General features: G+C 38.5%; 1 protein-coding gene across 4 annotated transcripts in view; it reads right to left on the reverse strand.

The window, feature by feature from the left end:
* Positions 1 to 11,612: 11,612 nt before the first annotated feature.
* The window catches only part of grm8a (glutamate receptor, metabotropic 8a), a 211,615-nt gene continuing 210,706 nt past the window's right edge, over positions 11,613 to 12,521 (reverse strand). For 2 of the 4 annotated variants that reach the window (XR_013798735.1, XM_079622082.1), the window contains one exon: positions 11,752 to 12,289. Coding sequence is in view for 3 of the 4 variants with exons in the window: in XM_079622082.1 (XP_079478208.1) it covers positions 12,237 to 12,289 (53 nt within the window). In the remaining variant the exon portion in view is untranslated. Of the gene's footprint in view, positions 12,290 to 12,521 lie in introns of all 4 variants that reach the window. The other 2 variants (XM_079622081.1, XM_079622080.1) reach the window with 2 other exon arrangements.

Here is a 12,521-nt window from a genome sequence, read left to right on the forward strand (position 1 = left end):
TGACAGAAATCAATACAGACAGAGAGAGAAAGGTTGAACTAAAAAAAATTATATAAACGTTGTTCTGCTGTTTTTATTTGAGGTTTAGCACAAGCAAATCTGAAATCCCCAAAATAGTAAACTATTGTCCAGTAAACTGTCAAAAAAAACAGAAAAATAACACAAAAATGTGTGCAGATATATTATACCAACTCAAAAGTAAACAGATATTTTTTTCAGAAATAGAACAGAACCAGAATATACTATTCTGTGTGTGAAAATCTAATAAATATATATTCTGCTTGTGACCATCAAGTTAAACTGGTTTTTGCTCTGTGTGAAGTGAATTCTCATCTTACCGTGGGTTTATTTTGACCTAATCAATGTCACGATTTAAAATCACGACACACCCTTTTCTTGCGAAACCACATGAGAAAAGTTCTAATTACGTTTCAAAATAAGTGGAGCTCCAGCTCTTCATGATATTTTTTCTTTGGCTTAATTGTTAATTTCACAGTATGACATTTCAGACTGAGCTCGGGGAAAAGGACACTGTAAATGTCCGGGGTCGCAGCCGTGGATGGAGTTGATGATGTTCCTCGGGGTCCGTGTCCACACTCGCTGACCTTTCTGACCCATAGGCAGCATTGAACATGAACCACAGAGGTCACTAGCACTCGTGAGCACTTCATTATTAGAGGATTGATCCAATGCCAAACTCTGGGTGACCGTCACCAGCGCGGACCCTGAACTTATTCAGTGCGTGGCATTAATTAGGAACATAAACACATTACGTGTTAGCCTAATTTATACGTTATGTATAGTATTATGTATTGTATTTATTTCTTTTGTATTTTTAGGGTGATAATTTTACCACCAGTCCAGGAACAGCAGATGTAAAATAGCCTTTTGGCTAATTCTGGCACATTGTACATTTATGTATTATTGATGTGCATTGTCCCTGTAAAAAAATAAATAGCCTTGGTAGGACACTCTTTAAAAAGGGTTGTGCATCAGCGAGATGTTTCCCTCTTCACGGCTGGTTATTAGCGCAAGTTCAGTTCCTCTACCATCATCGTAACACGGCCCATCAACCCACTCGACCCTTACATCTGCCCCCAGTGTCATCCACATCTCGTTTTTCAATCATCCCCACCTTTCTCTCTCACTCAACACCGAGATGAATGAAATATCACACAATGCACATGGCGAAAAATTCGGCTCCGAGACACCTATTCAGCGGGATCATCAATACACAAGCCCAGAGCACGGCACGGCGGCTCTAACAGCCCTGTGGACTCGAGGACCAAAAGCAGCACCTTCATTAAAACTTCACCGAAGTGCGTGACTGACGACAAACCGCTCAGCAGATGTGTCATGACTCGCAGCGAGCTCGGAGTGAAAAGGCTCTCGGCACTTTGTAAATGGAGCCGACCCGCATTGCTGTCCCTCGTGTCTGCCATTAGAGGAGAAATCCCGTTAGAGCTGAAAAGTTTTATGTGTGGAAAATTGCCGTGGGTTCTCTGAGGCTCCCATTTGACCAGGTCTGGAGTCATTACGATAACGGGCCACTGCTTTTAAAGCAAAACTAGCTTTTAAAGTAGCTGATCGTAATCCAGAAAAGAAGTGGAGATTTGAGCATGCCTGAAGCTGACATGCACAGCACGTTTATTTGAGTAGCCTGTCATATAATACATGTAGTATTTTATAATTGCTTTTTATTTTAATATTGTTAGTTTTCATTTGCATTACAAGTAACATGCAATATGTGATCAGATTTACTTTTTGAAGGAACAAGTAAAGTAACGCATTACAAGTAGCATGCAATATGTGATCAGATTACTTTTTGATGGAACAAAAAAGTAACAAATTAGAAGTAGCATGCAATATGTAATCAGATTACTTTTTTAATGGAACAAGCAAAGTAACGCATTACAAGTAACACGCATTACGTAACCAGATTACTTTTTTGATGTAACGAGTAAAGTAACGCATTACAAGTAACATGCAATATGTGATCAGATTACTTTTTTGATGTAACGAGTAAAGTAACGCATTACAAGTAACGTGCATTATGTGATCAGATTATTTTATGTCTGAAGCTGACATGCACAGCACACTTATTTTAGTAGGCTATCATTGAGATATAATAGTATATATTTTTTTTTTCCATTTGTAATATTTTCCATTTCATTCATAGTTTACATTAATAAAACAAACTACTTAGTACTGCGGAGCCTTCTAACAACCAGCCTTGTGTTGTAAAACCAGGATTTTTTCTGGGAAGGTTGTTGATGTCCACTTTGCCAATTGATCGGCTGGGAACTCAAAGTGAGGCTCTGACTTTCTGCCGAGATGCTCTTGCCTCCTTTGGTCTGCAGCTTGAAAGTGTCACAGTCCAAAGCACCGGAGAGCAGCCGGTTTTAAATCAATAACCCTGAATATCGCCCGAAGGTCAGAAAACACAGAGGGAGGCGGAATTCATCAAGCAACAGGAGACGAAACTGGGGGATTTACATGAGTTTTGCAGATTTTATAGTAAAAGGTCAATGACTCCTTAAGAAAAGGGTGGGTTTGTCTAAATAATTCTCTGTCCTCAAGGGCCTTAAATCAAAATCTCAGTTCTAGTATCTTAAACACCAACATTGAATCTGTACAAACAAATGCAATAAACTATTTTAGGATCATTAAGAGTTGTTTACTCTCAGTTCTCATAACTGTAGATAAATACAGCATAGTATAACTGCAAAAATGCCTATTTCTGTAAAAACGTTTTGGGTATTACCTCTTTCATAACTTTTTGATTATTTTTTTTGCATCATATATGACACAACACTTCCATGTTTTCACTGTTCTACTATAGGGGGCGCTATTACATCTCTTCTAAAAGAGTTCAGAATCTCTTGATCAAAACACAGGTGAAGATGATGCAGAAACAAGCGATAGAAGCATTGCTTACTGCGTAAATCAAAACTACGTAACGTTACTGAATGAAATGTTGACCCAGAACGAGGCTTCCTGTGAAGCTTTGGGGTGTCGATGGACTCGATCTACTCGGTCTTCGTTTTGATGATCGTTCTGAATCCCATCAGGACACGTGATCTGCTTGCTTTTTTATGAAACTTTCAAACATTCATGTTGAAAAAAAAGGATGCATGAAGCTAGAATAAAACAGTGTGTTTGTTTGTTTGTTTAAAAGCAGAGGCTCTTTCCCAGCCAACATGTATATGTGGGACCCACATGGTTTATGCTTGGGCTACGTGGGTACCAAGTGGCCATGGGCTCAAAATGGGCAACACAAATGGGGCTCATTTGGGTTTATCAAATGGGTTAGACATTGGCAAACACAATCAATCCCATTTAGGCTGCCCACATGGGCCCAAGGTAGTACCCACATAGGTAACCTCTATATGGACTATTGGTGCGTTCAAGTCCTCCTGGGAAGTTCGTGCGCACGATGTGGGAAGTCGTGTTTACGACGGCTGGTGCGTTCAAGTCACTTTCGTCGGAGTAATATGGCGGAGTACTTTCTCTTAATTAATTACACAAAAATACAGCGAGGTTCTTAAAACAGTTCTAGAAAATGAAGAACAAAGATTTGCATAAGGTGTGCTTTGGTTTTTTATGTTTTTAGTTAGTTTTCGAAGCCACTGCAAACTTTATCGTTACATATTACATTGTTGTTTTATAATGCTATCATATTATGTGCAGGCAATTAGCTTACTGCGCTGTAAATAGAAAAGCCTGACAAGCTAAATACCTTGTATTGTGTTACTCCGCCATGTTTCTCAGTGACACGCCCACAACTCGTAAAGATCGGGGCTTAGAGAAAATCCCGAGCTTCCCACTGGTATTTACGACATTGTGGTGGCGTTCAAGTGCGTTCAACTTGTAAATACGATCTATACGAGATGACTTGAACGCACCATATGAATAGGTAAATACATATGGGGCCCACTTGGTCAAACCATATGGGTCAGACATGGGCAAACACAATCAGTCCCATATAGACTGCCTACATGGGCTCAAGGTAGGACCCACATAGGTAACATGGGCCATTATGGAAGCCGAGGACAATCCTACATGGGGCTCATTTTTCAGCCCATTTCATACCCATATGGGCCCCACATACAAATGTTGGCTGGGTTTCTTTCTTTTGATATATTAGCAAAATATTCTGGGGTGCCATGAAATTTTTGTGAAAATGATAAAAAATGCTGGAGCTGGCTGGCAATGTAATTAGGTGAACCAATAAGATCATCCACGTTTACTAAAATGTTGATTTACAGTTTTTCTAAAAAAAAAAAAAAAAAATTATACAAGTGCAACAGAACATTTTTATTAATAAATGTAATAAAAAATTTAATAAATTCTTCAGAATTTCTGCTAAATCTCATTATATCGGAGGTCATAAATCAGAGGCTTTATACAAAAATGTTCCCACAAAAAAAAACATATAACCTTGTTCATTTTTCAGAGTTTGGCTTGCATGAAGGGAACACGACCGCAGCCGAGCATGACAAACACGAGCTTCACAAGCGCAGATCTCTGCCAGCTTTGGGATTTTTGCAGCATGCGGGCATTTCTCAGCGATGCTGTCAAGATGAAAGGATCTGCCTGTGAGCCCACATACAGCGAGCCCGTGGCTGCCTATCGCACTGCTATGAGAAGACGGCTTCATGCCGGCATTTTAAGAGCAAGACTGACAAGTTTGTTGAGATACACATGTACAATTTCGTATAAAAGACTGGTATCATTGCACAACTCAGAGAATGGAGATTTGAATCACAGTTTCCTTGATAATTAGGATAAAACAGTGAGATGTACAAGTTTCCTTCACAGCCCCAAAAGACCATCTATTCAAAGAAGCAGCAAAAATATGACTTATATTCAAAACAATAACACATGAAATCACACATTTACACATAAATAACTCTTATTTGGTGCTCAATTTGGTCCTGCCAGTCATATGAGGTAAGGAAAAAGTAGGATATAGGCTTCTGTGATTCAGCAGAATAACTAATGACTAATAAGAGTAAAACATGGAAAGTCTGCCAAACCTTGCGCTGATCTTGGTTGTGTAGCACATCCAGCTCTGCAGACGCTTCTAAAGATTCCCAAAGTAAGAAATGAAGATGAGATGCAAACTTTATTGGACCCAAACAACAAACCACAGCTTCTGGTTAGCAAACCAAAGCACAGCTGCTCATTTCACATCATGCAATGTCTTAAAGGCACAGCGACATAAAAAATAGCCCTTTTTTAAAGTCTTGATTTCAGTGTCTACTCGAACAGGTTTTCATGCTTGAATGTTCAAAAACACATTATTTTTCTTATTTTGCAGCTCTTCTCTTCCCAGTTTGTCAGTAACGCTCTGTTTACTTCCTGTCTCTATGAAGCCCCTCCTTCTGAAAAGCACACTGTGCTCTGATTGGTCGGCTGGAGCAGTGTGTTGTGATTGGTCGAGCGCTTCGAGCGTGTTTGGGAAATGTCCCGCCCCTTACCATAACTGCCAGTTTCAACACACTACTAACTAACCAGGCCACGCCCCTTTATTCTGCATATTCATTATTTAAATGAGGAATATTTTGACTTGTTCGTTCTCGGAAGAACTACAATGGAGGCGTTTCAGGAGTTCAGGAACAGTGTGCATTGATAACTTTTGCAGACCTTTTTCATACTCAAACAGAAATATTACACACTTAAGAAGAACATGGGGAAAAAAGCATGATTAGTATACAGAGAAAAATGGTTATGAAACACTAACTTATCATGCAAAAAACTGTATTAAAATGTTCTTTTTAAGACACAAGCACTTACATTTGTATTAATAAGAATTAATGATGGTTTTTAGAAGGCAGTGGTACAGTGCGCTCCTGTATCAGACAGCATGTGTGTGTTCACTCGCCGTAAAATCCCGAGTGATCCGATCATAATTAACCAGATGAAGCACCAGTAACGCTTCCGTCTCGACGGCATTCATGGAGACGTGATGATTGACAGCAATGGCATTTCTGACAGCTCGTGTGTCTCAGGTGTGGTGTTTTTCTAAATGTTTTGGAGTCATTCATATGTTCGCTTTCTTGTACCGAAGCCAAGGGAGAGAAATCACAAGGCTGTGAAAAAATAACAGAACAAGTGGACTGAGGAGCTTCAGTGCAATACTAATTAAACTAAAACACTAGGTTTCGTAAAGGAAGACAGCAAAACTGAAGCGTTAAAGTCAGCATGAAGTTGCGCTAGTCTTTTCTTCTCTATTGTGACGTATATCCGAGTGAAACCGCTTCTCAAACAAGAACAAATGTGGGCGGGGCTTAATTTTGTCTGTGGGGAATTGATTGGATGGTTGTGGTTTGATATTGGCTGATCTCATGTGAGTGACAGGTTAAGCCCCGCCCTCGTCATCAGAGAAGAGAAGTTATTCTGATTCAAGATTATGAGGAACATGAAAAAAACAAAACAAATGATGTGCACGATAATTCATTTATAATAAATACTGTAATATTCCATAAAAAAATTTATTACTTTAAAATGTTTTTAGGGATTTTAGGTTTACTATGAATTAAATAGTGTATAATTGTGAATGAGAATCAACACATGATGTGCAATAAATTCTGTTGTAGACGGTTAGGGTTAAATTAGATGTAAGCAAAACAAAGACCAATTACAATTGAGTATGCAAATAAATACAATGAAGTAGGCCAATCAGAATTCACTATGCAAATAGAGGGTATGCATTGACGTCACTTTCCCGCGGGAACACACTCCCTCAGCCGGACTGAGTGTCGGGATAAGAAATGGATGGAAGAATTGCTAGAGAAGCTAACGTTAGCTTGTTCAGATCTTTACCACATATTAACTTTAGTTTGACAAATTTTTGCGCTCTTCCCATACGGAAATGTAATATATGTACACATATGAAATGTACATATATTAAATATATCCACATATAATAAATATAAAACTTATTAGAAATGGGAACAATTGACATATAAAACCAGCCCATATATTTTATGTATGTATAATAGTGTTTTTTTATATACATGTCACATATATACTTATCAGTTTTCAAATAGAATTTGTGTAGTATTTGTTTTGTTTTTATGAGCTGGTCAAGAAGATAGAAATTGAAATGAAATGTGGAAAATTAGATAGAAATTGAAATGAAATGTGGATATGTAGACTTGATATAAATAGTTAAATAGTAAATAGTTTGGCATATATAAATTAAACATATCGGTGACATATATGGTCAAAACAGTATTATATAAATAAAAATCATATACATCTTATTAATATATGTCAATATACTCATTTAATATGGCAAATTTATATATGTTAAAACCTATATCAACATATGTAGTGATTTGTATATATGTGATCGCAATATATTGTCTTATATTTAGCATATATGGCGGCGTCACTAGCGATATAGGGACATATATGTCATATATTGCTTACTAAATCCTTCTCTATAGGATTTCGCAGCTTCCACGTGTTTTTTTTCCGTGGTTTATTAGTGTAACAATGTGTTCAGTCGTACATACACAGTGCAATCCATGCTATTGTTTACATCCGAGTGTCTCCATAATGGCCGCGCATCCGGGTTACCGCCCGGTGAAAACCCTCTATACCTCATATTACAAAGTCATTCATGTTGGTTATGGTTATAAAATTGCAAACAATGATATAAGTAAGTAAATGGTCGATTTTTAAACTTTAATCTTACATTTAAAAAATAAATAAATAGATTTCCACATAGCTTTGAGATTGAATATGGTGGAGGAGAAAAAGATGAATGTTAAGACAGTAAACGCAGTGTTTTGCATGTGCTTTTGGAGCTTCTCTCACTCATAAGTTCCTCTTTCATGCAGGTTCCCCGGAGAGATTATGTCTCATATACCAACTGACAAAATATATCATACGTTCATATTCGGGTGCAATTGTGTTGCTATCTGGCAGCTGGAAGTCTGGAGATTAAACTTATTTCCCGCCTCATCCTCCTTTGGGGACGGACATTCTCGGTCCCGCAAACAATAAACGGCGCTTCGACTCAAAATTATTCTGTTTTTCACTGTAGCTAAATCTTATTAGGCAAAACCAACACACACAAAAATAGCTTTCCACGGGTCGGGAGAGAAGCAAAGTTGAGGAAGAAACACAGAAAGGAAAAGATAAACTTATCTGAGTTCACAGTTCTCTGCTTGGGAAAACATTTCCACTGGAATAATTTTGAATCGTGGATATATTTAGACTAGAGAATAATAATGGTTTAGGTATAGTGCATATGCATTTTTGGATTAAAAATCATGATGCTCATTAGTGCACTTTTTTTTTTCTTTTCTTTTTTCGCGCAAAGTCTGTCTATGCAAAAAATTTGGTTGTAAAAAATCCAAAAGGACAAAAACTTCAATAACAAAAAGGGATCTGGTTCAGATCAGTTTTATTAATATGTTTTTATTAATATTTAACAGAGCACCTAAAGGGACATGTGAATATGAGATGGAAGGAAAAATATATTTGATATTAAATAATATTTAAAACTATATAGTTTTGTGTTTCCCCCGAAGAAACTTTGAGTTTCCTTCACAAAAGCATTCAAATATAATCTTTCCTCCCATCTCATACTTTTCCCATCACCATCACCACTTTAGGTGCTCTGTAAAATATTAACAAAATATGAAGAAAAAATATGAAGAAACCAGATGTGGATTGCATCCCTTTGTGCCCGTTTCAGATCAAGCAGTCGGATCGAGTGTGAAAATGGCCTTAGAGAAAATCCAGAGCAGATCAAGGTCTAAAGACACAACGGTTGTTAGGTTGCCATGGCAACCGCATCCCTCCAAAAGACGAGTGTGTTGATTCTGGTCTTACCCGAGACGACATCTGCCTCTTTACTCACTGACTGACACATCTAAGTGCGCGCGAGGCAGACGGACGTGAGATTGGATGTTCTCTGAATCTCGTTTGTACGGGGGGCAGAGTAATTGAATTAGCTTGGTGGAGATATCAGGGATTAGTGCACGGGGCAAACCGACAGCCTCGAGTTTCACTCAACACCTGCTGCATCGTTCCACCGGAGCGGGAGGGGGTCGTGCCACGGGCGCTGTGCTGTCAGTCAGGACTCGAGCCAAGGTCGTCGCACACACAACATGTCCTCCCACTGCTGGATATATGCACACACACACACACACACTCAGTCTCAGGACTCATCACAGCTCTGTCAAGTGAGGCGAGGACTGAAAAGTTTAACAATCAACTCTTTTCAAGATCATTATTTCAAATTGAGGACATCTATGGTGCAAGGCATTCCAGAAAGCTCATATTATATATAGAGAGAGTTATTTTAGCTGTAAAATGGATGCAATTCCAATGTAATTGCTTTTATTATTATTTTTTTATTGGCATCAATGGTTCCATAAAGAAACCTTTAAAGTAACAAACAAACTCTTTTTAGGATTATTATCTCATAATCCGCCCAGTTGAGTACATCTATAGGGGAAGGCATTCCAGAAAGTTTAAAGGAACACGCCGACTTTTTAGGACTTTAGCTTATTCACCGTATCCCCCAGAGTTAGATAAGTCCATACTCACCCTTCTCATCTCCGTGCGTGCCGTAACTCTGTCTGACGCACCCACCGCTAGCCTAGCTTAGCACAAAGACTGGATGTAAATGGCTCCAGCTAGCATACTGCTCCCAATAAGTGACAAAATAACGCCAACATTTTCCTATTTACATGTTGTGATTTGTATAGTCACAACGTGTACAAATAACAAGGTCACATGAGACAGCCATCTTCTAAACGTATACATACTGGGAACTATATTCTCAGAAGGCGAAGCACTACTTCTGCGGAGGGATTTGCTCGCAGCGCCTGAGAAACCCCGCGGTGAGGAGCAGAGAGTTCACTCAGAGTTCTGCTAATCACTCCACAGAAGTAGCAGTGCTTCGCCTTCTGAGAATATAGTCACTTGTTATTGGGAGCAGTATGCTAGCTGGAGCCATTTACTTCCAGTCTTTGTGCTAAGCTAGGCTAGCGGTGGGTGCGTCAGACAGAGTTACGGCGCGCACAGAGATGAGAAGGGTGTGTGTGGACTTATCTAACTCTGGGGGATACGGTGAATACGCTAAAGTCCTAAAAAGTTGGTGTGTTCCTTTAATAGCAGAAATGTGAAGCTCATTATATATAGAGAGAGTTATTTCATCTGTAAAATTGATGCATTTCCAAAGTAATTGCTTTTAGGGGGTTTCTTTATTGGCATCAATGGTTCCATAAAGAACATGCTGCGAAACCTTTAAACAAACAAACTCTGTTTAGGATTATTCTTTCATAATCCGCCCAGATCTATAGAGGCTTTCGCATCAGAGGAATGTTTTCATAGTTCCTATAATTAATGGTGGAAGTACTCGAGTTTTGACGTGTTCGCACAGAGCATGTTTGTATAATGTTGAAGTTTTATTATTTCTATTTTGAAACAGTGCAGTATTTCTGTGTTGATCCCGCATTATTTGGCCAATGAATCAATGTGACTTTTCCAGACATCCATGATCACTGAATGAGGATTTTTTTATTGAGGATTATGTGAAACTTCCGTTAAGCTGTAAACAATCAGTGAAAGGCTCGCTCTATGAACGCAATACGTTAAAAAAGTGTCACGAGATGACATTAATCTACTCACCCTCAACTATCGAACATTAAAAGGACATTTAAAAGTGTAAAAGCATCAACAAGGTACTTTCAACAGACCAAATAACCCCAAAAGTGAGTTTTTGGTTAAATATCTTTGTAGTAATATATATCTGCATTATGTAACTTATGTTGCCTTAATCACAAATGTTCATTAACTTCTGCATTACGTGATACTATTTCAAAGTGATTTCCGACAGATTATAAATTGCATTTTTCCTGTGAAAACAAACCTGGAAAGAGACGTGAGGATTTGAGGAGAATAACGAGAGATTATTTGTGCATTCCAGTGAATTATTAATGGAATATATCGTCAATTAAATCCGGGAGAACAGACCACAAATATGCAGAATATGTTGCCCTTCTTCATACTTTTAAAGCGGATTCCAAAGTGAAAAAGAATCATCACGAGGAAAAGAAAGCAGCGACTGAAAAGAGCTCTTGCCGTAGATATTCCTGTTATAACAACGTTATTCTCATGATTAAATCATGAAGGAAAATTGACAACTCATCCTGTCAAACTGACGGATCAGCTTTATCTGCAGGGCAACCTTATGATTTGAAATTATTTGTTTCAGCCTTTTTGAAGTTCCCCAAACCGGAAGTGTTTGTATTCATAATCCAAAACACAGTAAGGTCGTCAGGAATACGGTGGATAGAAATTACATGTGCAAAATGACCAGAAAATGAGAGAAGATCTTGATCTGCAGAACACAATTTCCTGATATTTTCAGGTTATGTGACGATGGTAAATCAATGCCTTGCTCATGCTTAATATCTTTCTGCGGTAATAGAGACCATAATGAACCATAATGATCAAAATGGGTTTATATGGGATAGAGTTTGAGTTTTGTGCGCAACAGTTTTGGACTGTGGAGGTGATTGAATATGAATGAGAGAAACGAGAACCAAATCTGACTGTCAAATACACATCTAACAACGCTACACATTTGCAAAACATTCCTTTATTATAAATAAATCTTCATTTTTTTTTGGTATAAAAACTAGCATGCTTCAACCATGGCATTTTACAGCTTCACAACCCCGCGGTTACGGTTCAGTCAGCCAATACAAGACACGTCATCTCAGAATGCAGGTTTCTGACAAAGTGGGACAAGAATGAAAAAATCTGCACGACCACAAAAATACAATAACAACAAACATAGTTCGACTCTGTTAGTTTTCATATATTTTCTCTCTTTTTTTTTCTTTTTTTACACATCCACATTTCCAAAGTTAACCGTGAATGTTTCCATCAGCAGAATGTTTACACGATTATTTGTGGAAAGTAATTTTTTCGTATGACTGCAAGCCTGCACCTTGAGTTTTGTGAGTGTGTGCGTGTTCACTTGTGTGTTCATGGCAGGATCGGTAGCTCTTGAACGCAGTCTCGCTGGAAGGTCCCGTATGTCCGTTCGTCTCCCAGGATGCTGCGGGTTTTTAGATTGATGCAGAACGATATAAAAATCTCATGCTCAGATGCCCGTCCCAGGTCAGCGCATGTCACATGACAGACGACCCGCTTCAGACGGGCCGGCCCTCGGCTCTGCCCACAGAGAGTGACCCTCTTCAGATGGCATGATTGCTGTAGCTGACGTACGTCGTCTTGGTGGAAGATGTTGCTGGAGGGAAAACACATTAGACAATCACATTCACTCCAGTGCATTTCTGGCGGCCGCCTCACTTGTTTTATGGTCAATGCTCTTATGCAATTGTATCTACACCGCCGTTCAACAGTTTGGGATCGGTACGATTTTTGTTGTTTTTGTATGTTTTTTTGTTATTATTAAAAGAACATTTATTTTAAGGTGTCATTGTTACAGTGTAATTATATATTTAAGTAATATTAATGAA

Source organism: Phoxinus phoxinus (assembly GCF_949152265.1).
Source record: "Phoxinus phoxinus genome assembly, chromosome: 9".
Lineage (NCBI taxonomy): Eukaryota > Metazoa > Chordata > Actinopteri > Cypriniformes > Leuciscidae > Phoxinus > Phoxinus phoxinus.